General features: G+C 53.6%; 1 protein-coding gene across 2 annotated transcripts; it reads right to left on the minus strand.

The window, feature by feature from the left end:
- Positions 1-516: 516 nt before the first annotated feature.
- Positions 517-27,476, minus strand: reck (reversion-inducing-cysteine-rich protein with kazal motifs). 2 transcript variants are annotated; one of them, XM_057012926.1, is made up of 22 exons: positions 27,157-27,476; positions 18,082-18,140; positions 17,406-17,480; positions 17,051-17,087; positions 16,802-16,887; positions 16,692-16,739; positions 16,360-16,393; positions 15,680-15,877; positions 15,344-15,608; positions 15,094-15,267; positions 13,958-14,167; positions 13,714-13,850; positions 13,477-13,620; positions 13,213-13,398; positions 12,823-12,945; positions 10,635-10,806; positions 9,439-9,628; positions 9,083-9,290; positions 8,936-9,009; positions 4,884-5,039; positions 2,644-3,135; positions 517-2,571 (listed from the first exon to the last, which is right to left on the minus strand). In XM_057012926.1, exons 1-21 carry the CDS (start codon positions 27,461-27,463, stop codon positions 2,917-2,919), a joined length of 3,102 nt encoding a protein of 1,033 aa, XP_056868906.1. In that variant the 5' UTR covers positions 27,464-27,476; the 3' UTR covers positions 517-2,571; positions 2,644-2,916. The 2 variants fall into 2 exon arrangements, with proteins under 2 accessions (XP_056868906.1, XP_056868907.1); XM_057012927.1 differs by having other exon boundaries at positions 517-2,519; positions 2,632-3,135.
- Between the last annotated feature and the right edge of the window lie 256 nt (positions 27,477-27,732).

A 27,732-nucleotide genomic window follows, 5' to 3' on the forward strand; every position in this document is an offset into this window, starting at 1 on the left:
TCCCTCCCATGTTCCTACTGTGTTCCTCCCATGTTCCTGCTGTGTTCCTCCCATGTTCCTGGTGTGTTCCTCCCATGTTCTTGCTGTGTTCCTCCCATGTTCCTGCTGTGTTCCTCCCATGTTCCTGCTGTGTTCCTCCATTGTTCCTGCTGTGTTCCCCCCATGTTCCTGCTGTGTTCCTCCCATGTTCCTGCTGTGTTCCTCCCATGTTCCTGCTGTGTTCCTCTAATGTTCTCCCTATGTTGGACTCTTTCCAGCTGGCTGTTTTTTTGGATGGAGTTGCTGCTTTTTTCTTCTTCATTATCATTTCTAAACCAAATGATTCAGCATCATTTGTATTTTTATCCAAATGTGAGCGTTCATCCTTCTGACTGAATAGGAGCTCACATGTGACCCAGCAAGACATCAGAGTCCAAATCTGGAGGTTCTGGGCTCCAGCTGGACTCTGAAGGTCGAACCATGGGAGGAACCTGAGCCAGCAGTGGGTCAGAGAAAAGGCACAAATAGATTTTCAGATGAGGTATACATTTTTTTAATACATTTACAAAATAGACTTCCAATGTTTTAAATTCGTAATATTCTTACAGAGTCCAACAAAGAAAAACTGTAAACCTTCCAAAGGCCTCAAAGGTGGTGGATCTGCTGATCCTGAGGCCCGAAGTTGTGACATTAGGAACATCTGCCATGAAGGAAACTAATCAATAATCACTAATAAGCCTAGCGGCTGCGTGAGGGAGCTGCGGAGCGCAGTAACACTGTTGGGACGGGCTGGACCGGACGCCATCGCAAACATTCTGACTGGAACAGTCACTTCAAAACATGCATAGTCAATAGTCCATCAGATACACATCAAATATAGAGGCACTTCTTTAAAAATATAGTTATTGCATCTCTTTAATACTTCATGGCCTTGCGGAGCATAGCACCACTTCCCAGAGGATTGTGGGTAGCAGCGGACTGATTGTCCTGATCAATGGCTTCTGTTTCATTCACACCTTCGCAGAGACGCCCCGGACTGATCCAGGACGCTGGGACCCCCTGCTGGGCACCACAGGTGAACGCCTGTTTCGCTTCAGTCACACTTTTACTGTTGGTTTCAGCTGTGAAAACACTGATTTGCTGGTTCCCTTCTTATTTAGAACACGGATGCAAGTGAATGATTGTCGGTTCTGGTGCTGTTGCTCAGCTGCTAATGGAGGTGTTGAGTGTTCACCGGGTAGCGACTGACCCTGTTGCTGTGACGACCGTCAGCACAAAGCAACACGTGCGTCGCTGCTTTTCACCTGTGGAGCTGTTCCTCAACACGTCACCTTCTGCACCTTTACTATCGGTGGTTCCATCTAAACTGGTCAGAATAAAGAAGTGAAGGCAGGAAAGCGGAGCTTCCTGGGGATCGTCAGGTGGCGTCGGGTCGGACAGGGTGGCAGCGCCAAGGTCCGATCCCCATTAATGACTAAACCACCTTCACTTCGTGCTGAGCAGGTACAGCTGCCACCACAGTCCGGCCCATGAGCAGGGCAGCGCTGGGTGACAGGTTCCACTGAGCGGTCCTCACACTCCTCCAGACCACCCATCGGACTCTGGAACTCCAAATGGGCTTTGTTTGGTCGGTCTGGTGTGATGCCAAACAGCCATGTTGTGTTCTGATGCTCAACCAACACGCACACACACACGCACACACACATAGATGGATGGACACACACATACATATGCGGATGAATAGACACACACACACACAGATGGATGGATGGACACACACATACATACGTGGATGGACGGACGGACACGCACATACACACATGGACACACACATACATACGTGGATGGACGGACAGACACGCACACACACACACATGGACACACACATACATACGTGGATGGACGGACGGACACGCACATACACACGGACACACACATACATATGTGGATGGACGGACGGACACGCACACACACACATGGACACACACATACATACATGGATGGACGGACACATACACACACACATGGACACACACATACACACAGATGGATGGACACACACATACATATGCGGATGAATGGACACACACACACACAGATGGATGGATGGACACACACATACATACGTGGATGGACGGACGGACACGCACACACACACACACATGGACACACACATACATACGTGGATGGACGGACGGACACGCACACACACACATGGACACACACTTACATACATGGACGGACAGACACACACACACACAGACACACAGATGGACGGACACACACACAGATGGATGGACACACACATACATGTGTGGATGGACGGACACACACACAGATGGATGGACACACACATACATGTGTGGATGGACGGACACACACACAGATGGATGGACACACACATACATGTGTGGATGGACGGACACACACACAGATGGATGGACACACACATACGTGGATGGACGGACAAACACACACACACAGATGGACGGACACACACATACATATGTGGATGGACGGACAGACACACACACACACGGCTGGATGGACACACCCACACCCACACACACACACACACACCCACACACACACCTTTGCAGTCACCTGCCCAGCACACACACCCACACACACACACACAACACACACACACACACCCACACACACACCTTTGCAGTCACCTGCCCAGCACACACACACACACACACACACACACACACACACACACACACACACACAAAGCTGTCCTTATTAATAGCTCTTCCACCATTTTGATTGTGGACCACGCAGGCAGTCAGCGGCCATGATTGTCAGAAGATGTCTCAGCTGCTTTTCTTCATGCTTCAGAACTACATTCACACTCCCTTCACCATACCCCCCCCCCTTCCTCTCAGGGGGGGTGCTTTGGAACACTGAATGAGCAGCTCACTAGAAGGAACGTTAAAGCTGGTGGAGGACGGGGGCTGCACTGATGAGGAGCCCCAGCAGGAAGCTCAGGCCTGGCTGCAGAGAAGGTGGGCGGCCCCCAGACGAGTGGACGGAGGTGGTCTTGATCTCCGAGGACATTAAGGCAGAGAGGGGCACATGGGAGATGAGGGTGGGGCTGGCTTGGTTGATGAGAGAGTCTATCTTCTCAGCCTCTTTGCTGCAGGCCTCCATCTGAAACACACAACAGAGAAGGTCATGGAGGGCCACCAGCAACACTTCAGCCTGGACCAGCCAGTCAGTGTGACCCAGGTACGGAAGAAGATTCCTCTTAGGTTCCGAGCTGATGTGAGACACTCGACCTACAAAGCTGCTGGACCCGCTCCCAACATGATCTTCATGGAGATGTTAGACAAGCCAGAGGATCCACACCCAGAGCAGACAGACGGAACGACAAAGTGAGAACGGAACCATCACAGGCCCTTTATGGAGGATGGATCTTGGACCAAGTTGGGCACTTGCTGACTGTCTTTCTGAGTGGAGCTGCAGGTTCCAACTGGTAGGGCAAAAGACCCCCAAAAGGAGATGGAGGAACATCCTCAACCTGTCTCAGGGCCACGACAGGCAGGTCAGTGGAGATCAGACTGACCGCCTGGATTTTTGACCATGGCTTTATGATGTAAATATTCTCTTAACAGCACTCAGACTCCCGAACCTCAGCTCTGAGGTTCTTCCACTTCTCTCCATCATCTCTCAGATGTTCCTACAGCTTGTTTAGGGTCCAGCAGTGGTGAATTCACACCACAGCCGATGGTATCAGAGTAGCAACCAAACCATGAGGTCAGAAGAGCTGACTCCAGAGTTCCTCTGAAGAAGACTACAGAAACCTTTCTGCTGCCTTGAAGGTTCTCTCGAGCTCAGTGGCTTCCATCACTCTGGAATAGAAGAAGTTTGGAACAACCAGGACTCTTCCAGAGCTGGATGTCCAAATAAACTGAGGGATCAGGAAAAAAGGTTCCTGGTCAAAGACCCAAAGAAAGTCAGTCAAGCAGCAGAACCCTGACAGGAACCCAATCAAACATCTCTGCGGAGTGTCTGATGGTCTCAATCCACTCTGAAAGAGCTGGAGAGGACCTGCAGAGAAGATCAGAACATCCTCAACTTCAGCTGTGAGAAGCATCCACCCAACAAGACTGGAGGCTCCACCTCGTCTTGCTCTGTGGTGGGTGTAGAGCCCTCATGATGCCTCCACTGAAGATCACAACCCATACATCTAAAATTAGAACAGCAGCTTTGAAAAGAAGCATCTTCAGCAAAGAGTTTAAATGTTGAATTTCAAGGCGATGTTCTCCCACATAAATGAGTAACTTTTTATGAAACAGGTGAAGATCCTTCATTTGTTAGAAACGGTGGTCAGAACTTGTGAAGATGGTAAAACTGCTGCTGGGATATCAGCGCTTTAGGAAGACCTGGAGTTCAGAAACATTTCCATAAAATCAATACCGCCGTCTTCTACCTACAGACGCCGTGAAGACCAGAAAATAGCAGCTACTTCTGCAGAGCCCAGCTTCTCCTGCTCACGTCCCGTTTATGGCGTGGAAGAGCACATTTGTGGAGCACATCTGTAACCGCTGGGCGGGGCAGCACATTCAGCTTTGTGGACCTGCTGGTCCAGGACGAGCTGGTGTCATCCACCAGCAGCTCTGTTCCAGGTGTCTGGATGAGCTCAGCTGCTCACACACATCTCTGATGGTGCTGCTGGTGATGTTCTTCCAGACAGTTCCTCAGACCTTCCTCACAGCAGCTTCCAATGATCTGGTGGTGCTCATCACCTGTGATGTCGTGATTCCCAGCTCACCAAGTTCCACTAAAATGGAGCCTGCAGTGAAATGTGTCCCCAGCCTTCAGCTTCAGCATGGGTGCTGAGCTGTGGCCATTGTCCTGATGGACATGATCCTAAAGGTTCCTCACAGAGGATCTACCTGCAGAGGTGTGGGCTGCCGGTCCGCCGGAACGACCAGGACCACCAGCATGTGGTCGATGCTCAGGTAGCCAAAGACGTCACACTGAGGCACTGAGACGTGCAGACGCAGGACCTGCAGCACGTCCTGGACCGTCACCGGACGGTTCTTGTTCAGCTGAAAACACACAAGCAAAACACACACAATCAGGGTTGGATGATGCCTTCAGAAAATGGCTCATCTTCTAGGGGTGCTTAGGACTGAGGAGACAGTCTGGAACATCTTAGGACTGAGGAGACAGGGCTGGAACATCTTAGGACTGAGGAGACAGGGCTGGGACATCTTAGGACTGAGGAGACAGTCTGGAACATCTTAGGACTGAGGAGACAGTCTGGAACATCTTAGGACTGAGGAGACAGGGCTGGAACATCTTAGGACTGAGGAGACAGTCTGGGCTGGACTGAGGAGACAGGGCTGGGACATCTTAGGACTGAGGAGACAGTCTGGAACATCTTAGGACTGAGGAGACAGTCTGGAACATCTTAGGACTGAGGAGACAGTCTGGAACATCTTAGGACTGAGGAGACAGGGCTGGAACATCTTAGGACTGAGGAGACAGGGCTGGAACATCTTAGGACTGAGGAGACAGTCTGGAACATCTTAGGACTGAGGAGACAGGGCTGGAACATCTTAGGACTGAGGAGACAGGGCTGGAACATCTTAGGACTGAGGAGACAGGGCTGGGACATCTTAGGACTGAGGAGACAGGGCTGGGACATCTTAGGACTGAGGAGACAGGGCTGGAACATCTTAGGACTGAGGAGACAGTCTGGAACATCTTAGGACTGAGGAGACAGTCTGGAACATCTTAGGACTGAGGAGACAGGGCTGGGACATCTTAGGACTGAGGAGACAGGGCTGGAACATCTTAGGACTGAGGAGACAGTCTGGAACATCTTAGGATGAGGAGACAGGGCTGGAACATCTTAGGACTGAGGAGACAGTCTGGGCTGGACTGAGGAGACAGGGCTGGGACATCTTAGGACTGAGGAGACAGTCTGGAACATCTTAGGACTGAGGAGACAGGGCTGGAACATCTTAGGACTGAGGAGACAGGGCTGGAGCATCTTAGGACTGAGGAGACAGGGCTGGAGCATCTTAGGACTGAGGAGACAGGGCTGGAACATCTTAGGACTGAGGAGACAGTCTGGGCTGGACTGAGGAGACAGGGCTGGGACATCTTAGGACTGAGGAGACAGTCTGGAACATCTTAGGATGAGGAGACAGTCTGGAACATCTTAGGACTGAGGAGACAGTCTGGAACATCTCAGGACTGAGGAGACAGTCTGGAACATCTTAGGACTGAGGAGACAGTCTGGAACATCTTAGGACTGAGGAGACAGGGCTGGGACATCTTAGGACTGAGGAGACAGTCTGGGCTGGACTGAGGAGACAGGGCTGGGACATCTTAGGACTGAGGAGACAGTCTGGAACATCTTTGGACTGAGGAGACAGGGCTGGAACATCGTAGGACTGAGGAGACAGTCTGGAACATCTTAGGACTGAGGAGACAGGGCTGGAACATCTTAGGACTGAGGAGACAGGGCTGGAACATCTGAGGACTGAGGAGACAGGGCTGGAACATCGTAGGACTGAGGAGACAGGGCTGGAACATCTTAGGACTGAGGAGACAGTCTGGGCTGGACTGAGGAGACAGGGCTGGGACATCTTAGGACTGAGGAGACAGTCTGGAACATCTTAGGACTGAGGAGACAGTCTGGAACATCTTAGGACTGAGGAGACAGTCTGGAACATCTTAGGACTGAGGAGACAGTCTGGAACATCTTAGGACTGAGGAGACAGGGCTGGGACATCTTAGGACTGAGGAGACAGGGCTGGAACATCTTAGGACTGAGGAGACCGGGTTGGAACATCTTAGGACTGAGGAGACAGTCTGGAACATCTTAGGACTGAGGAGACATTCTGGAACATCTTAGGACTGAGGAGACGGGGCTGGACTGAGCAGACAGTCTGGAACATCTAGGACTGAGGAGACAGTCTGGAACATCTTAGGACTGAGGAGACAGTCTGGAACATCTTAGGACTGAGGAGACAGGGCTGGAACATCTTAGGACTGAGGAGACAGTCTGGAACATCTTAGGACTGAGGAGACAGGGCTGGGACATCTTAGGACTGAGGAGACAGGGCTGGAACATCTTAGGACTGAGGAGACAGGGCTGGAACATCTTAGGACTGAGGAGACAGTCTGGAACATCTTAGGACTGAGGAGACAGGGCTGGAACATCTTAGGACTGAGGAGACAGTCTGGAACATCTTAGGACTGAGGAGACAGGGCTGGACTGAGGAGACAGGGCTGGAACATCTTAGGACTGAGGAGACAGTCTGGAACATCTTAGGACTGAGGAGACAGGGCTGGAACATCTTAGGACTGAGGAGACAGGGCTGGGACATCTTAGGACTGAGGAGACAGGGCTGGGACATCTTAGGACTGAGGAGACAGTCTGGGCTGGACTGAGGAGACAGGGCTGGGACATCTTAGGACTGAGGAGACAGTCTGGAACATCTTAGGACTGAGGAGACAGGGCTGGGACATCTTAGGACTGAGGAGACAGGGCTGGGACATCTTAGGACTGAGGAGACAGGGCTGGAACATCTTAGGACTGAGGAGACAGGGCTGGACTGAGGAGACAGGGCTGGAACATCTTAGGACTGAGGAGACAGTCTGGAACATCTTAGGACTGAGGAGACAGTCTGGAACATCTTAGGACTGAGGAGACAGGGCTGGGACATCTTAGGACTGAGGAGACAGTCTGGAACATCTTAGGACTGAGGAGACAGGGCTGGACTGAGAGACAGGGCTGGAACATCTTAGGACTGAGGAGACAGGGCTGGACTGAGGAGACAGGGCTGGGACATCTTAGGACTGAGGAGACGGGGCTGGACTGAGGAGACAGGGCTGGAACATCTTAGGACTGAGGAGACAGGGCTGGACTGAGGAGACAGGCTGGACTGAGGAGACAGGGCTGGGACATCTTAGGACTGAGGAGACAGGGCTGGACTGAGGAGACAGGGCTGGGACAGCAGCAGACTCTGGATCACTCTAACACCGCCCCCCCCCCCCCCCCCCCCCCCCCAAGCCTTGGAGGCATTTTAGGACCTATCGGTTGGGTGGTGAGGACGAGGGTCCTTCTCAAATCCTCCTCTTGAGTGAAGAAGCCCCTGTAGCTCTGGTGGTCACAGCTTTTCTCTTCTTCTACGCAACCAGAAGGTGTGAGAACACTGATGGGCCACCTTCTGGAGTGAGCTTTTAGACTGTCCTCCAGCTTAAATGAGGGAGGTTCTGAAGTCTGGAGAGCAACATGACCATCCTAAAAGCTCCGTAGCTTCAAAGCTGGCAGCAGTTAAAGGATCCGCCAGGAGCAAGCATTTTAAACAGCGAGCAGACGGCTCAACCAGACAGTGAACGGCTCATCTGCCCTTCAGGATGAGGAGTGACGTCTGGAGCACATTCTTTACAACGGAGCCCTGCGCACGTACGTGCACACACAGCTGTAGGTGAGCGGCTGCTGCGCCACAGACGGCAGTCACAGACACGGGGGACCATGGATTTCTGGGAACAACGTCATGAATCAAGTGATTTGCTGCTCTGCTGTTGGCAGCCCTGCCTGCCCCCCCCCCCCCCCCCCCCCCCCCCCCCCGTCTCCTCACGGGTGCTCCTCTTCTACAGCCGGGCGGCGACGGGCGGTGGCTGGATGGAACCAGACAGGGAAGTGCTGCGGTCTCCTCCGGCTCACAAAGAATGTTCCCGGATATTGAAATCTGTCCGTCATGTTGCTGAAGGGCTTGAACGGAGCCTTCCGAGTGGATTCAGACGGCTGCACATGTGCGGCTGTAGCAGAGATGTACAGCTCACCCTAGTGGCCGACACAGGCCACTACAACCACCTCTGCCAGCTCTGCCAGCACTCTGACTTCCTGTCAGCCCACTGACCCGGTCACCGTCGCTGCTCCTGCTGCTGTGTGTCAGCGGTAAAACAAGGACAGGAGCCTTACCTGAGAGAAGGTGTTCATCCCGTCTTTGTTCCAGAGGATCTGCAGCATGCTGGCACATATGGGACAGCAGGCGCCTGCAGAGAGGTCAGAGGTGAAACCCCAGTGGGATCAGCTCACCGGACATCTACGCCGTCCTCCTGCACCCACCTGGGGGAGTAACAGCCCGGCAGCCAGGAGACGGCAGCAGGCAGGAGACAATGCTGCATGCGGAGTCAGGGGCCCCATCAGTCAGGGCCCCCACGGCGTGACAGGGGCCCTCGTAGTCCACGGTGACACGGTTGGAGAAGGCATCACAGACGGTGTTGTAGGTCTCCCCATTGTGGCCACACACCTGCCGAGGCTTCCTGCAGACCTCCTGGGGACAGTTGGCAGCACAAAGGCATCGGTCTTAGCGTGTTAGCGCCATCATGAGAAAACCCTCAGTGGTGCGGCTCTCTGGGGGCAAAATGTGACCCGGTTCATCCCTGAGCTGTCTTCAGCATGGGGGGGGGGGGTGCTGGTACCTGGCAGTGGCCCAGGTAGGCCAGCCTCTTCCCAGCCTGCTGCAGGTGACACAGACTGGGGTGAACCACGCCATCGCTGTCGCAGGCCAGCTCGCCGCCGTTCTTGTCACAGGTGCCGGGTCGTCCCAAACACTGGTGCTGAGGACAGTCCGAGGAGTCGCTCAGACAGACGCGGTACTTCGGGACGCACCTACAAACACAAACATCTTCAACTGTGGCAGCTTGAGAGGTGCCGCGGGACTGGAACGCTACTGGAACACTTCCCAGGATGGGACGCGTGTTGGGAGGTGGCTGACCACGTGGCTGCCTGACCACGTCACTGTCGCGCCTTTGGACCTGGTGAACCCTGTTGGACCTCAAAGGTGTGGACCTTTGATGTGTAAACATCTGTAGGGTACTCTGGCTAGCTGTGAGATTAGCCTAGCGATGGGAGCGAGGACGCTAATGTCCTCTCTCCAAACACGCTGTTACGGAACAAGATCCATCTTACAGAGTTCAAATCTGAAAAGCAAATTAGAACAGAACCTACAGGAACTCAGCACCACAGTGTCAAAGCTGGAATGAAAAACTTTCAAGACAAAAAGAAACCTTGCCCCGTTGCCGTAGCAACTGCTGCGCCTGGGTTTAATCAAAGAACCATTTGAAATAAATATAAATATTTGTGCTATTAGGATAATAACCACCAGCTCACTTCCTGTGGTATCTATCTATCTATCTATCTATCTATCTATCTATCTATCTATCTATCATCTATCTATCTATCTATCTATCTATCTATCTACAGTATCTATCTATCTATCTATCTATCTATCTATCTATCTATCTATCTAGCTATCTATCTATCTATCTATCTATCTACTATCTATCTATCTATCTATCTATCTATCTATCTATCTATCTATCTATCTACTTAATCTGAATAAGTGATGAAGAAAAAAGAGAAAAGGCAGCAAATGCGATGCTAACGTGCACCAAACAAAAGTGTCTGGAAATTCTGAGTAGATGAAGATAACTGCTAACTCTGAAGTGGTTCTAGTGGTTCTACTCAGTACCAAGGACATGCGTGATGAATCCAGTCAGGATTTTCTATCCTCAAACAACAAGGCGGGTCTTTCTCCATCTCTATAGAGCAAACACGTCCCTAAAGGTTCCATCCTGTTAAAGATCACGATGGTGTTGAGGGGGACGGGTGTTACCGCTGGTTCCTCTGGCAGGGTTTGGTGGAACAGGGGTTACTGAAGCCACACATGCCGAAGACAAACTGGTGGTCCTTGAATCCCAGACAGCGGGCCACACAGGCGCTGGGGTAGGTCCTCCCGTTAGTGGCGCACACTGGCACAAAGCGGTCAGGACAACCACAGGGAAGACCTGTAGGGTCGGGGTCAGAAGGTTAATGAGCTGATGGGCTGCTTAAAACTCTGCCTAGCTAACCATGACCTCCTAACCATGACCTCCTAACCATGACCTCCTAACCGTGACCTCCTAACCATGACCTCCTAACTCTGACCTCCTAACTCTGACCTTCTAACTCTGATCTCCTAACCGTGACCTCCTAACCGTGACCTCCTAATTCTGACCTCCTAACTCTGATCTCCTAACCGTGACCTCCTAACCGTGACCTCCTAGCCATGACCTCCTAACCGTGACCTCCTAACTCTGACCTCCTAACTCTGATCTCCTAATCGTGACCTCCTAACCATGACCTCCTAACCATGACCTAACCATGACCTCCTAACCATGACCTAACCATGACCTCCTAACCATGACCTCCTAACCATGACCTCCTAACTCTGACCTCCTAACCGTGACCTCCTAACTCTGACCTCCTAACCATGACCCCCTAACTCTGACCTTCTAACTCTGACCTCCTAACCATGACCTCCCAACTATGACCCCCTAACCACGACCTCCTAACCACGACCTCCTAACCGTGACCTCCTAACTCTGACCTCCTAACTCTGACCTCCTAACTCTGACCTCCTAACTCTGACCTCCTAACCGTGACCTCCTAACTCTGATCTCCTAACCGTGACCTCCTAACCGTGACCTCCTAGCCATGACCTCCTAACCGTGACCTCCTAACTCTGATCTCCTAACCGTGACCTCCTAACCGTGACCTCTTAGCCATGACCTCCTAACCGTGACCTCCTAACTCTGATCTCCTAACCGTGACCTCCTAACCGTGACCTCCTAGCCATGACCTCCTAACCGTGACCTCCTAACCGTGACCTCCTAACCGTGACCTCCTAACCGTGACCTCCTAACTCTGACCTCCTACCGTGACCTCCTAGCCATGACCTCCTAACCGTGACCTCCTAACTCTGACCTTCTAACTCTGATCTCCTAACCGTGACCTCCTAACCGTGACCTCCTAGCCATGACCTCCTAACCGTGACCTCCTATCCATGACCTCCTAGCCATGACCTCCTAACCGTGACCTCCTAACCGTGACCTCCTATCCATGACCTCCTAACTCTGACCTTCTAACTCTGATCTCCTAACCGTGACCTCCTAACCGTGACCTCCTAGCCATGACCTCCTAACCGTGACCTCCTAACTCTGATCTCCTAACACGTGACCTCCTAACCGTGACCTCCTAGCCATGACCTCCTAACCGTGACCTCCTAACTCTGACCTCCTAACTCTGACCTTCTAACTCTGACCTCCTAATTCTGACCTTTTAACCATGACCTCCTAACCGTGACCTCCTAACTCTGACCTCTGAATCGTGACCTCCTAACCATGACCTCCTAACCGTGACCTCCTAACTCTGATCTCCTAACCGTGACCTCCTAACCGTGACCTCCTAACTCTGACCTCCTAACCGTGACCTCCTAACTCTGACCTCCTAACCACGACCTCCTAACCATGACCTCCTAGCCATGACCTCCTAACCGTGACCTCCTAACTCTGACCTCCTAACTCTGATCTCCTAATCGTGACCTCCTAACCGTGACCTCCTAACTCTGACCTCCTAACTCTGACCTTCTAACTCTGGCCTCCTAACTCTGACCTCCTAACTCTGATCTCCTAATCGTGACCTCCTAACTCTGACCTTCTAACTCTGACCTCCTAACTCTGACCTTCTAACTCTGATCTCCTAATCGTGACCTCCTAACTCTGACCTTCTAACTCTGACCTCCTAACTCTGACCTTCTAACTCTGACCTCCTAACTCTGACCTCCTAACTCTGATCTCCTAATCGTGACCTCCTAACCGTGACCTCCTAACTCTGACCTCCTAGCTATGACCTCCTAACTCTGACTCTTCAGTCTTCAGCGGTTCCGACTAAACTAACAGGCTACACCTTTAGAACAGGTTGGTTCCGTTCAGCCTCTGTTGTTCTGCAGCCATAAACCGGCTCCGTGAAGCAGCAAAACGCACCAGTGGAATGTCGACGGTCCACTCTGGAGCCTTCTGGGCTGAGGCACTCTCGTCTGGGGCAGATGGTGTCCCCAGCGTAGCAGGAGCAGTTGTGACAGTCCACCCTGAAGGTGGAGCCATGACCTGGTGACACAGACAGGTCAATGTTTCAGCGCCTGCTGCCTGCCGGGCCCACACTCACTCAGGACCTCCGTGTCTCCTCTGTGGTGGTTCCTGGAGCTTCTAGGAGACACTTTTGTTGTGGTGAGAACATCAGTGTCACCATCACTGTAAACATTCTAAATCCTCAGACCTGCAGTTCCGGGAAATCAGCTCTACACAGCAACATTCAACCACCGTTCTCTTCTACCTATAGTCCCTGCAGCTAGCTGCTCTCAGACGTGTCCTTACTTCTCCTTTGCCCCCCAACCATGCAGGGCTTGATGTCCACACAGGGCATCTCCACACAGTTCTCCAGCCGACCACTGGGACCACAGCTGCACACCTCATAGCACCCAGCAGGACCAGCACGAGTTGGCACCTGGACACGAGCATCCAGCTGGACCAGAAAGTCTGAAGCCTCACACAGCTTACACCCTGAGACACACACACACACACACACACGCGTGAGCGCATGCTGCAGTATGGAGCCTGTAGGTGTGGCCACAGGCGTACCTGCTACACAGACGTATGGCTGACAGCTGAGGCCATCGAGGCAGCCCTTCCTGTTGACCTGGCACACGTGGTTACTGGGGCAGGGGTTGGGATTGCAGGGGTGGATCACCTCCTCAATGTCGTTGTTGCCCAGGGTGCTTGGGGCTTGAGGGGGCGTGAAGATAGGGTGAGGGTTAGAGCTTTCTCCTCGTTTGTCTGGAGGTGAGCACCAAAGGTGGAGGTCTTCAGGACACTCACTGAGGTATCTGCGGAGCGGGATGCAGCGTTCAGGGTCATCCATCGGCGACAGCAGCTCACAGATCCTCTCTGGAGTCTGTCCTTCGTGGAAGCGTCTCTTGTCTCCACACTGGGTCAGGATGTCCACACAATCTGACCTGAGGAGGGGCGGTGGCAGAGGGTCGGAGGTCAGCGTGGCGCCCGCCAACACGTCTTCTCCGTGTGTCAGCTATTGACGTGTAATTACAAGCAGAAGCTCCCATACTTGCATATCACACTTCCTCTGGACTTGTGGCAGGGTTTGATCTGCAGAGAGCACGCCACCGCCTTCCACATGTCCGGCAGACACTTCCTGATGTCCAGCACCGGGATGTTCATGAAGGGCATCTTGATGGTGCCGTTGGACCACAGTTTGATGTCGTTCAAGGCGCCCTGGTCCGACTGGACGTTGCAGCTACGGAACAGCTCAGTGGGCCTGTGGACAGAAGCAGGAGTCCCCCAGTGGACTCGGTTAATGTGTTCAGGCCCGTCGGGAGTCACCTCCCAGTGTCCCTCCACCAGCAGCATCTGGGCTTCATCACTGGTTCTTTGGAGAGGAGGCCTCCTGGGAGCCCCCGTGATAAACTACACCCTCACCCTGATGCCAGGATGTTAGGAAAAGACTTGAAGCCCAAGGAGAACGTTTGTTGCTGAGGAGCGGTGGATCACACTCAGGTAACACCTGCATTTATTTAGGGATTTGAAACAGAAAATACGACCATCAAATGTTGCCTGGCAGCTGTGGGGCAGCAATACAGGTGTTCACTCGGCGTTAATGTCTACCGCTCACAAGACTGGTCTCCTGTGTAAGAGGAGGAGAATGAAGACACAGTCACACAGGGAAGCCCCCCCCCCCACCCCCGCAGGTGACTGGTGTCGAGTCATTTCCTGGGACGTCACCGTGGAGGCCACTCAGGCACATGCCGATTCTCCACTGAGGATCCGCTATAAAGACACTTCCACAGGTGACTCACGTTGAGAGACGAGCTCCTGCTTCCCTGACCTGTGTGCGGAGCGGAGCAGTGCTGCCAGACCTGCTGGCTGTCTGATTCCAGCGTTGGTGCACCCATCTGCAGACGGCCGGCTTGTTAGACCTGCAGGCTGCCTGTCAGCTCCACCCACAGGTGCCTTTTCTGGCGTTTTCTCAACCGTTTCCCCACGCAAACGTTCAGACAATCGTCTGAAGGATGAATGAAAGTGTTGGAGCTCTTTCTGGAGGTGTGAGCCGTGAAAGGTGACATATGGTCTGAGCCCAGAGAGCGTAAATACCAGGAGGCCTGTGGGGGAGCAGCCCCCTCAGGCAGATCACCTGACCAGAAAGGATCAGAGGTTACACAGGAAGGGCTGCAGCAGGCGACCGACCTGTTGTTGAAGTTGGTGCAGTAGGTGAGGTCTCTGCAGCCCAGCTGGCAGGGCTCTCGCACGTCGGCCAGGCAGTTGAGGAGCTCCGCTTCCACTGGGTTGTACTCACACAGCTGGTCGAAGTCCTGCCACGTCTGACTGCCCCAGTTGGTGCTGATCTCCTGACACATGTCCCTGTGGACAGGACACGGTGGGTCGTAGCGACACGGCGGCTCCTCTCGCCTCGGGAGCGCCTTCACTACCATCCTACCTGCAGAGGGACGTGTTAGCCTTTGAGCAACAGTGCAGCTTGGCACAGTCCATCTTGGTAGGGTGGGGGGTCTCCACCTCCGGTGGGGAGGGAGGGTGCGCGCTGCCGAGGAAACACTGCCACATGGGGTCCTGGGGCAGAGGCTGGGACCCACACTCCTCAATCAAGCCCTCCATGATCTCATGCTCTGTGTTCATGGTGCGGAGGATCCGCCGGCAGGCCACCTGACAGTGGGTGGCCTCTGCCCGGTCACAGCAGTGGAGACCTGGGGGGGACGGAGGTCAGCAGAGGGTCAGAAGGCCGGTACCAGGAGAAGAGCATGGACTACACACTCACTGTCCAGAGGGCTGCGTATGGGGTAGGACTTCGTGAAGTTGCTGACGCAGGTGAGCAGCTGAGCGCTGTGACTCTGGCAGTACTCTTTGACGGCGTTGATCTGGGACATGGTGGGCGTGGAGTCTGTCCTGAAGATGGCCTGGCAGTACTCCCGGCACGTGGTGTGGCGTCCTGCATAGCTGCAGCATGTGGAGCCCACTGAGGACACACACACACACACACACACACACACACACACACACACACAGGGGGGATGCAGTTAGAGACCCTGGGGCAGGTGAGGGACTGTGGCGAGGCATAGAACCCAGCGTCGAAGCACCAAGCCAGCAACAGGAACCTCTGCAACATACCCCGGCCCGCTGTCAATCACCTGTGGGTCAGTCACCTGTGGGTCAGTCACCTGTGGGCAGCCCTGACAGTAACAATGACTGAGGGTCCACTGAGGGTCCCTGAGCTGGCTTGGATGGTCCCCGTTCCAGAATAGGTTCAGGATACAAACTGAGGAAGCACTTATAAAGGTTCATGTGATCCTGCAGGACAGACTGGACCAAGGTCAGACTTCCTGTGACTCCCTGACATCATATCCTGTCTGGCTCCGGTGTGTGTGTGAGTTTGGGTGTGAATGTGTGTATGAGGGAGTGAGTGTGTGTATGAGCGAGTGTGTGTGTGTCCAGTCTTACTTTCATTTTTGGTAATGCAGCTGTAGAGGGAGTTCTGGAATGAGAATAAAAAAGCTGTGATGATGATGAAGATGATGATGAAGACAGTGGTGGTGATGATGATGATGATGATGATGAAGACAGTGGTGATGGTGATGATGATGTTTTACACTTGTCAAAGCAGCTGAGAGGACTTGTGATTGTTTACCCCCTGTTTATAACCATGTTATTACACTTGTCATGGGAGTGGCCACCATCAGCTGGGACCCTTCAGCTGGTGGTTCCCCACCATGAGGACTGAGAGCAGCTGCAGCCACACCAGGACTATTATGGTCTGTGGATCATCTACTTACTTCGGTGACCTTCTTGCAGACTTTGATGATGTCATTTTTCGAAGAAGCCTGTGAAGACAGAGGATGGACTCAGACCCTGAAACACCTCAACCCAGACGTGAACATCTGACCTGTCTGCATTCTCTGCGACACTCGGCAGAGATGGCCAGCTCACAGCAGCCCAGCCCCACCCAGCCCTCCGACTTCCTGGAAACACCTGGAACAGAGTGGACAGCACGGCCACAGAGGTGAGCGCACACGTTGCACACCTTAGATGTATCGTGCTCCTGTGTGACGCTGGTTTGGGCTACGTGCTAATGAAGGCAGCCCTCACAGCCTGCTGGGGGAACGAGGCCAACACGCCGGTGAAGGTGGCCTACCTGGAAGGGTGGAGTTGATGCACGTCCACAGCTCATTCTGGAGGAGAAACACAACGTTTCATATTAAAGAGGTAACACACACGTGAGGTTATTGAGTGCACCTCCCCCACAACCCGTCCAGGGACCCTGAGACCTTCAGCCCATGCTTCTGTCAGAAGCTCTGCGACTCTTGACACTAGCAAAGATCACGTTCTTCAGACCAGAACAGCCCAAACACACTGAAGGCACCAGATCCGGAGAACCTTGGGTCAACCGTCCCCCTGGAACAACGTGTGTCCGCTGCTCCTGGACCAGCGGACACACATGTGTTCACGCATGTGTGGTGTGTGTGTTAGGTTCTTCTTTGCCTCCTCACCATGGACTCAGGGCAGTAACCAGGTAACCTCTGCAGGAGATGCTTCAGACGAGACTCACTCTTTATGGTTGCCAGCTGAAACCAGAAGAAAACACAACAATTGAAACAAAAAAACCCACTTCCTGTCACCAGGCTGAGCGGCAGGAAACCAACGAGCTGGGCCAGAACAACCACTCTGTTTCCTCTTCAAGTGATCACGTTTGTCTCCCAGCAGCCGCCTCCGCCCGCAGCAGCATCGCTACAATGACGCCAAAGGTTAGCGCCTCCTGTTTATCTATTAGCATTAGCTTAGCTAGCCTCATGAATGTAGCTGCACAACTGCTAACATGAAAGTGGATCTAAAAAACAACAAAAAATGATCAAAATGATGTTGGATTCTTTTGAAAGGGAACTCTTTTAATGTGGAAATTAAATCCATCGACACACGCGAGCCAGTACAACGTTTATGACATATGGAAAGCAGTTGGAACCATTTGAGCACTCGTGCACACCCCTCTGTGAGGGAAGGGAGGGAGAAGATGGAGAGCCGGGACAGACGGGAAGAACATCACAGAACTCCTGCACGAGAAAGTTCACATCACCCCCTGAAAGCTTTTTATAGGCTGACCGAAAGGGCTGAGAAGTGTGTGTGTGTGTGTGTGTGTGTGTGTGTGTGTGTGTGTGTGCGTGCTCATACCTGGTCACATGCTTCCTTACATGGTGTGAACTCGGCAGCTTGGTGGCAACAGGAGGGATCTGAGAGAAATGAAGATTCACGTCAAAGATCCTAAAAAGCTACAAAGTTTCTGTGATTCTCAAGTCCAAAACAACCCCCAAACGTCCTGACGACATCAGAAGAAGAGACCTTCAGTCTGAACAGAACCAGAACCCTTCACCTGTCCATGCCAACTCCGGGCTAGAAGAACCGTCATTCATCACAATATTGGAATTTGGATCGGCCTTTCAGGTCAAACACTGAATCCAAATGCTTTTATTTTGAAAGGAAATGCTTTGAAATCAATCAGGACTAATTTGAAGTGGAAACAAGAGTGAATGAAGATGACGATGATGAAGATGAGTTCAGCCTGTGAGAGGATGATGGATGAGGAACCAGCTTCTCCTCTTTGTTTAGGTTCCCTCCCCCCACTGACCAGGTCACAGCACCGACGGAGGCTGATGGAAACCAGAACACCTGTGTGTGTGCGTGTGTGTGTGTCTGCGTGTTAGTGTCTGTGTGCGTGTGAGTGTGTGAGTGTCTGGATCACTGTGTCTGTGTGTGTGTGTGTCTGCGTGTTAGTGTCTGTGTGCGTGTGAGTGTGTGAGTGTGTGTTTCAGTGTGTCTGTGTGTGTCTGTGTGTGATTGTCTGTGTGCGTGTGTTAGTGTCTGTGTGTCTGTGTGTGTCTGTGTGTGATTGTCTGTGTGTCTGTGTGTGTGAGTCTGTATCAGTGTGTCTGTGTGTGTCTGTGTGTGATTGTCTGTGTGTGTGTGTTAGTGTCTGTGTGGTGTGTGTGTGTGTGTCTGCGTGTGTGTGTGTTGTGTCTGTGTGTGTGTGTCTGCGTGTGTGTGTTAGTGTCTGTGTGTCTGTATGTATGTGTGTCTGTGTGTCTGTATGTGTGTGTGTGTTAGTGTCTGTGTGTGTGTGTGTTGTGTGTGTGTCTGCGTGTGTGTGTGTTAGTGTCTGTGTGCGTGTGTCTGCGTGTGTGTGTTAGTGTCTGTGTGTCTGTATGTGTGTGTGTCTGTGTGTCTGTATGTGTGTGTGTTAGTGTCTGTGTGTCTGTATGTGTGTGTGTTAGTGTCTGTGTGTGTGTGTCTGTGTGTGTGTGCTTCTGGAGTTCTGGAATTCATCATTTGTTCTGTTATGCTTCACTTTGATGTTCTAACAAAAAGCAGGTTTCAAATGTAAGAGTGTGTGTGTGTGTGTGTGTGGTGTGTGTGTGTGTGTGTGTGTGTGTGTTGTGTGTGTGTGTGTGTGTGGTTTGCTTGGTTTGGGTGAGGCAGGGATGCTGGTTAGTTTTCTTTTTTCAAAGCAGACAAAATAAAAGCATTTTATTGCCATTTTTTGAGGTTGGTTTTGTTGCCCTAAATGAAGGTGAGGGCAACCTCCACACACACACACACAGATACACTCACACACACACACACACACACACAGATACACACACACACACACACACACAGATAAACACACACACACACACACACACACACACACACACACACACACAGATAAACACACACACACACACCACACACACACACACTCACACACACACACACACACACTCACCATTCGGAGAGAGAGGGCATTTCTGAACAATGGCAGGTGACATAATAATGGGGGGGGCAGGGCCGGGCCCCCAGCTAGCTGCTAATGAGCGCTGGCCCCATTCTGCATGAACGTCCTCACAACATGAGCAAGAGTTATTTGAGAGGATCAGAGCAGCCAAACACCACCTTACACCCGTCAGCTTGATGAGGACCGATGCTGGTCCTGGGACAGACAGAGCCTGTTGGACCTGTTGGACCTGTTGGACGGAGCAGAGGTGGACTTTCTGTCTTCAGCATTGGTGTCCTGGTCAGGTGACCGTCAGCTCATGAGTGATGGAACCAAGCTCTGAAAATGACCGGGCTGGTTCTAAAGTCTTGTTCTACACCAGAGGTTCGAGACTGTGAGGCCAGGTTCTAGACATCTCTGCCCCAACTAGTTCTTCAGCCTGGGCTTTGTGGTCCAGTAGGACTTTTCTAGCTCGTCACACATCATTCAGTTCTACTCCTCACCAGCAGAGGTCTCTGCTGCCCATCCTGGACCACAAACCTCACCAGCTGTCCCCCCTCAGGGAGCCGCCGTCTTCACAAAGTCCAGCTGAGAAATCACCTGGTGTGTTTAAGAGGCAGCTGAAAGTATCTGGTGATGGTGTCACTAGTGCTCCAGCTCTGGTACCAACTGGTTGACTGAGGCAGGAACTGGTTGACTGAGGGGGGAACTGGTTGACTGAGGCGGGGACTGGTTGACTGAGGGGGGAACTGGTTGACTGAGGGGGGAACTGGTTGACTGAGGCAGGAACTGGTTGGGCGGAGCATGATGAGAACGTGGTTCCCAGAACGGCCAAAAGTCACTTTCACAGACAAATGCTGTTTGGATTGGGAGCACCTTCATCCCAGATAATGAGGGGTCTCAGCAGGGGTCCTGAGACCCCCTCCAGGAGGAGCATGTGGCCCAGCAGTAGGGGGCAGGTCAGGCTGTGGGGGGTCAACACTTTCCTTTGTGGCTGCATTCTGCCAACAGTAAATCACATTAACAGTGTTGTTTCCAGCACCTGCTGGTCAAATGGAGTGCACGTGTGCGTGCACGTCACCCTTCTGTTGTCTTCAGGTTCGGGTTAGAGTCTATTCCAGGTCAGGTTCTGGTAAGTGCCCCTCCACCCCCCAACGGCACTGATTTGACCCAATTCAAACAGACAGGAAGGCGGGCCGCCCCTGGAACCGCTCAGGATTTGAGTTCTTCTGTTTCAGAGCAACGTTCTCGGCGTCCTGCCTGGGGACACCCAGAACCAGAACCTTTAGGTCTCCTAGTTCCTGTCCCCACAGCAGCAGCTGCTGGACGTTGGGCCCTCTCATGGGTCCGGTTTCCTCCGGCTGGACGTATCCAGCAGCGTCGCCCAGAGCCTTCAGAACACGGTCAGAACCTCTGAAGAGCTCCGTGTGGGACTGGCTGCACCAGGAATGGGACCTCCAGGCTCCAGGGTCCTGAGGGCCAACGGCCCCTTTACAGTACGCACCTCAGACCCCAACACAACACAACACAAGACACGACACAACACAAGGCAGCCACACAACACAAGACACGACACAACAGGACCCGATACAGCGATACAACACAACAGAACCAGACAGAGCGACACAACACAACAGGAACTGACACAGTGACACAACACAACAGGACCCGACACAGCGACACAACACAACAGGACCCGACACAGCGATACAACACAACAGGACCCGACACAGTGACACAACACAACAGGACCCGACACAGCGACACAACACAACAGGACCCGACACAGCGATACAACACAACAGAACCAGACAGAGCGACACAACACAACAGGACCTGACACAGTGACACAACACAGCAGGACCCGACACAGCGATACAACACAACAGAACCAGACAGAGCGACACAACACAACAGGACCTGACACAGTGACACAACACAACAGGACCCGACACAGTGACACAACACAACAGGACCCGACACAGCGACACAACACAACAGGACCCGACACAGCGATACAACACAACAGAACCAGACAGAGCGACACACACACAACAGGACCTGACACAGTGACACAACACAACAGGACCCGACACAGCGACACAACACAACAGGACCCGACAGAGCGACACAACACAACAGAACCAGACACAGTGACACAACACAACAGGACCCGACACAGTGACACAACACAACAGGACCTGACACAGTGACACAACACAACAGGACTGACACAGTGACACAACACAACAGGACCCGACACAGTGACACAACACAACAGGACCCGACACAGCGATACAACACAACAGGACCAGACAGAGCGACACAACACAACAAACCAGCGCAACGCGACAGTGAGGCAGCTGGCAGACAGAGGCTGAGAGTGCTAAAATGCTGCTGTGCTCCAGAACTCGGTGAAGGCTGGCAGCCCGTCACCATCGGCCTCACACCCAGCTGCTGCTGTGCTTCTGGAGAAATATCAGTCACTCCTGAAGTGTGTGTAGCGGCCGTGTGTGTAGCGGCCGTGTGTGTAGCTGCAGTGTGTGTAGCGGCCGTGTGTGTAGCGGCCGTGTGTATAGCTGCAGTGTGTGTAGCGGCCGTGTGTGTAGCGGCCGTGTGTGGTAGCGGCCGTGTGTGTAGCGGCCGTTGTGTAGCTGCAGGGTGTGTAGCGGCCGTGTGTGTAGGCTGCAGTTTGTGCGGCCGTGTGTGTAGCGGCCGTGTGTGTAGCTGCAGTGTGTGTAGCGGCCGTGTGTGTAGCGGCCGTGTGTGTAGCTGCAGGGTGTGTAGCGGCCGTGTGTGTAGCGGCCGTGGTGTGTAGCGGCCGTGTGTGTAGCGGCCGTGTGTGTAGCTGCAGTGTGTGTAGGTCTGCAGTGTGTGTAGCGGCCGTGTGTGTAGCGGCCGTGTGTGTAGGCTGCAGGGTGTGTAGCGGCCGTGTGTGTAGCGGCCGTGTGTTGGTAGCTGCAGTTGTGTGTAGCGGCCGTGTGTGTAGCGGCCCCGTGTGTGTAGCTGCAGGGTGTGTAGCTGCAGGGTGTGTAGCGGCCGTGTTTGTAGCGGCCGTGTGTGTAGCTGCAGTGTGTGTAGCTGCAGGGTTGTAGCGGCCGTGTGTGTAGCGGCCGTGTGTGTAGCGGCCGTGTGTGTAGCTGCCGTGTGTGTAGCTGCATGGTGTGTAGCGGCCGTGTGTGTAGCTGCCGTGTGTGTAGCTGCAGGTGTGTTAGCGGCCGGTGTGTGTAGCGGCCGTGTGTGTAGCGGCCGTGTGTGTAGCTGCAGTGTGTGTAGCTGCAGTGTGTGTAGCGGCGGTGTTGTAGCGGCCGTGGGTGTAGCTGCAGTGTGTGTAGCGGCCGTGTGTGTAGCGGCCGTGTGTGTAGCGGCCGTGTGTGTAGCGCCGTGTGTGTAGCTGCAGTGTGTGTAGCGGCCGTGTGTGTAGCGGCCGTGTGTGTAGCGGCCGTGTGTGTGTAGCGGCCGTGGTGTGTAGCGGCCGTGTGTGTAGCTGCCGTGTGTGTAGCTGCAGGGTGTGTAGCGGCGTGTGTGTAGCTGCCGTGTGTGTAGCTGCAGGGTGTGTAGCGGCCGTGTGTGTAGCTGCAGGGTGTGTAGCGGCCGTGTGTGTAGCTGCCGTGTGTGTAGCTGCAGGGTGTGTAGCGGCCGTGGTGTGTAGCTGCCGTTGTGTAGCTGCAGGGTGTGTAGCGGCCGTGTGTAGTAGCTGCCGTGTGTGTAGCTGCAGGGTGTGTAGCTGCCGTGTGTGTAGCTGCAGTGTGTGTAGCGGCCGTGTGTGTAGCGCCGTTTGTGTAGCGGCCGTGTGTGTAGCGGCCGTGTGTGTAGCTGCCGTGTGTGTAGCTGCAGTGTGTGTAGCTGCAGTGTGGTAGCGCCGTGTGTGTAGCGGCCGTGTGTGTAGCTGCAGTGTGGTGTAGCGGCCGTGTGTGTAGCTGCAGTGTGTGTAGCGGCCGTGTGTGTTAGCGGCCGTGTGTGTAGCTGCAGTGTGTGTAGCGGCCGTGTGTGTAGCGGCCGTGTGTGTAGCGGCCGTGTGTGTAGCGGCCGTGTGTGTAGCGGCCGTGTGTGTAGCTGCAGGGGTCCACACCGGACCAGAGGCAATGATGTCAGCGGAGGGGCTTTGTGAGCTTCCTTGGTCGTGTGCTGCTCCGCTACAGCAGGACCACAGCAGCACGACAGGCGCTTGAAGAGAATTGTGTTTGCTTTTTTGTGTAAGTTTCTGTTTTCTGTTGCAGCGCGTTTAGAAGTTAGCGATAATATAATAATTAGCAAGTTAATGAAGATGAGCAGTCAGGGGACCATGACTGTTGCTTAGATAGCTGGAATCAGGGGAGACGGTCGGGCTGGAAGTGTTAAACCCCCATCGTAAAACTGGACAGCAGAGTTTACTGGTGTTGATAAGTTCCTCTGCAAGAAGAATGTGAACTTTGACCTGGATATCTGCTTATAGGAAATAGTTAAAAACAGCGGAGAACAACAGCATCCAATGGAACTGGAAGAAGACGAGGTCATCCAATCAGAGGACACTGGACGGATTAGCATCAATCATTAGCCCATGTGTTTCTATCAGACTGGGTCGAGGGATGTTAGGTTGTCCGCCTTCACGCCCTGATCATTGCCTTTGTTATTGGAGGGTTCTGAACTGGCCAGGAGCCAGAACTCACCGTTAGCTTAGCAGTGCCTCTGCTGTGACAAGGCAGCTAAAGGTACAACAGTTGTTGTTGCCTTTGAAATGGCGTTTTTAGGCGTGTGGCCGTTGCCATGGTTACTCTGTCAGCATTCAGTGGTGGGTATATTAAGGTCTGTCTGAGGAAGAGAAACTGTAGAAAGATCCTCCCTTCAGAGTTGTGCTGATGGCAGCTCCGCTTCAGCTGTGATTCAGCTGCTCTCAACTCATGGGCACTTCTGGGGCTCTTGCTCCTCTCAGGAGGAGGAGGAGGAGGAGGAGGAGGAGGAAGAGGAGGAGGAGGAGAGGAGGAGGAGGAGGAGGAGGAAGAGGAGGAGCTTCAGCTGTGATTCAGCTGCTCTCAACTCATGGGCACTTCTGGGGCTCTTGCTCCTCTCAGGAGGAGGAGGAGGAGGAGGAGGAGGAGGAGGAGGAGGAGGAGGAAGAGGAGGAGCTCCAGCTGTTTTTCTTTTCTTTATATTTAGCTGGACAAAGTACTGGGTGCTGCATGGAACCCATTTAGGCCCCGTTCTCCGGCGTCTACAACAGGCAAAACCAGAATCCGTCCACATACGCTGCACTTTAATCTTGTGTTCACCAAACTATAATTAGGTTTGTGGGACTCGGGCGGCGCTGCTCGCCAGAACACGGGAAGAAAAGGTCTGCAGCTGACCCCCCTCCTTCCCCTCCTCTTCCTCTTCTGCTTTGAGGAGTCAAATTGGTTCCAGATGCTCCCTCTCAGGGCCAGCCTCCCAGCCCCGATCACAACAGCGTTCAGCACAACACCACAGCTCAAAGATATGTATGGAATCCCTCCACAAACAGCAGGAACGGACCGTGCGAGAGCCCCGGCGCCACGCCGCCGACCCAGAGTCTCCGTCCGCCGGCACACCACAAACTCTGGAGCCACTCTAATGCTGCTGCTGGGAGGAAATCTGCTCTCCAAATGAGGATCTGAGAGCTGTGGTTCTTTCATGGCCCGGGCAGATGTGTGGGGGGAGGGGTGACCACGTCCTACACCCATGTGGAGCTCACATCAAACACTGTGGACCAGGCTGAGCCAGGCCGAGCCAGGCTGAACCAGTCTGGACCAAGTCTGGACCAGGCTGAACCAAGTCTGGACCAGGCTGAACAAGTCTGGACCAGGCTGAACCAGGCTGAACCAGCTGAACCAGGCTGAACCAAGTCTGGACCAGGCTGAGCCAGGCTGAACCAGGCTGAACCAAGTCTGGACCAGGCTGAACCAAGTCTGGACCAGTCTGAACCAAGTCTGGACCAGGCTGAACAAGTCTGGACCAGGCTGAACCAAATCTGGACCAGGCTGAGCCAGGCTGAACCAGGCTGAACCAAGTCTGGACCAGGCTGAGCCAGGCTGAACCATCAAAACAACCTCCAAGACCAGCAAAGTCACAATAAAGAGCCCATCAACACACTCAGGTCTCTCATGTTACTGCACATATTTCCACATGTGTGTGTGTGTGTGTGTGTGTGTGTGTGTGTGTGTGTTGTGTGTGTGCGTGCGTGTGTGTGTGTGTGTGTGTGTGTGCAAGTTTTATCCATGTCAGACTGTCAACAAAAAGGAGGGAGCTGCACGATGTGAGGAGAGTTAAGTGATGGTGATGACAACACACACACACTCACTCACACACACACACCACACACACACACACACACGCACACACACACACACGGCTCACACTACTCAGGTTGTGAAGGACAGGATTCTATTCATTGTCGCTGTTATCATCATCATCATCATCATCATCATCTTCATCATCATCATCATCATCTTCATCATCACTGTTGTTTCTGTTTGCGTCGCATTTAATCAAAAAAAGACTAAAGTGAAAGTAAACAACTGATGTTATTTTACTCTGAAGGACCCGTTTTGGTCCTTTATTCTGGTTCATTTCCAGTGTGGATCCATCAGACCAAGTGGTCCAGGACTGGCCCAGGGCTGGTCCGAGACTGGCCCAGGACTGGCCCAGGACTGGTCCGAGACTGGTCCAAGACTGGCCCAGGACTGGACCAGGACTGGCCCAGGACTGGTCCAAGACTGGCCCAGGACTGGACCAGGACTGGCCCAGGACTGGCCCAGGACTGGCCCAGGGCTGGTCCGAGACTGGACCAGGACTGGCCCAGGACTGGCCCAAGACTGGCACAGGACTGGACCAGGACTGGCTCAAGACTGGCCAGGACTGGTCCAAGACTGGCCCAGGACTGGACCAGGACTGGCCCAGGACTGGTCCGAGACTGGCCCAGGACTGGTCCAAGATTGCTCCAGGACTGGTCCAAGACTGGCCCAGGACTGGCCAGGACTGGTCCAAGACTGGCCCAGGACTGGACCAGGACTGGCCCAAGACTGGCACAGGACTGGACCAGGACTGGCCCAAGACTGGCACAGGACTGGTCCAAGATTGCTCCAGGACTGGACCAGGACTGGCCCAGGACTGGCTCAGGACTGGTCCAAGACTGGCCCAAGACTGGCACAGGACTGGTCCAATTTGTCCCTGCGGGTCCTGGACCCCCAGGGACGCTTACGGAACTTATAGCACATGTAGGACACAGAATTATCACGTCTCGCATTTTTTAGGGCACAGACGAAACCCTGAACTCTATCGCGCGCACACGCACGCAGTTTGAAGGTTTCATTTCAAGTTTGAAAGTAGTTTCTGAGTGTTTAAGCGCGGAGAGCGGAGCGAGAAGCCGCAGATCTTTGGGAGCAGACTCGGACCTTGGCGTTACCTCCACGCACGTCAGCCCAGAGCCGGGAGCTGGTCTCACCAAGGGAGCCGATCCCAGCAGCGCGAGCGGCTCCGCGCGAGGCGACAGGTCAGAAACTCACCCTGAGCTGCGAGAGCCTTCAAGTTCCCCAGCAGCACCAAAAGAGCGATTATCCCACAACACGCACGCATCTTAGTGGACTCCTGACGCGCATCGTGGACAAGAAGCCAGAGGAAACACGGGAGAGGTGACGCGCTCCATGGATCCCCGTTATCTCCCCCTCCCGCTCTCCCCCCACCGCGGACCAGGGACATGCGCAGAACAGCAGCAGAGGGCCGGCCGCTGCTCCCCAGACAGAGGGACGCTGGAGCCGGATCCTGCGGCTCTCCGGTGCCCCGGGACAGTGGCCCACCCGGGGCTGACGTCATGACGTCAGGTGACGGGAATGACGGCAGGGAGTCCCCGACAGGACCGACCCGCACGGCCCAGATATCAAGGATATCACGGAGACAGAAAGGTCCCGAAGAGGGCCCCCAGGGGGGCCAAGGGGGGGGGGGGGGGCAGCGGGGGCCGCGGGGCCAGCGGGCCTCACAAGGATGTTTAAAGTTGTCTCGTTTACACATAAAAACCCTTCACAAAGCCGCAGCGACGCGCGCACGTTTTCATCTCCACTGATCCAAACGGGGGCGGGACAGCG

Source organism: Takifugu flavidus, chromosome 17 (genome assembly GCF_003711565.1).
Source record: "Takifugu flavidus isolate HTHZ2018 chromosome 17, ASM371156v2, whole genome shotgun sequence".
NCBI classification, from domain to species: Eukaryota; Metazoa; Chordata; class Actinopteri; order Tetraodontiformes; family Tetraodontidae; genus Takifugu; species Takifugu flavidus.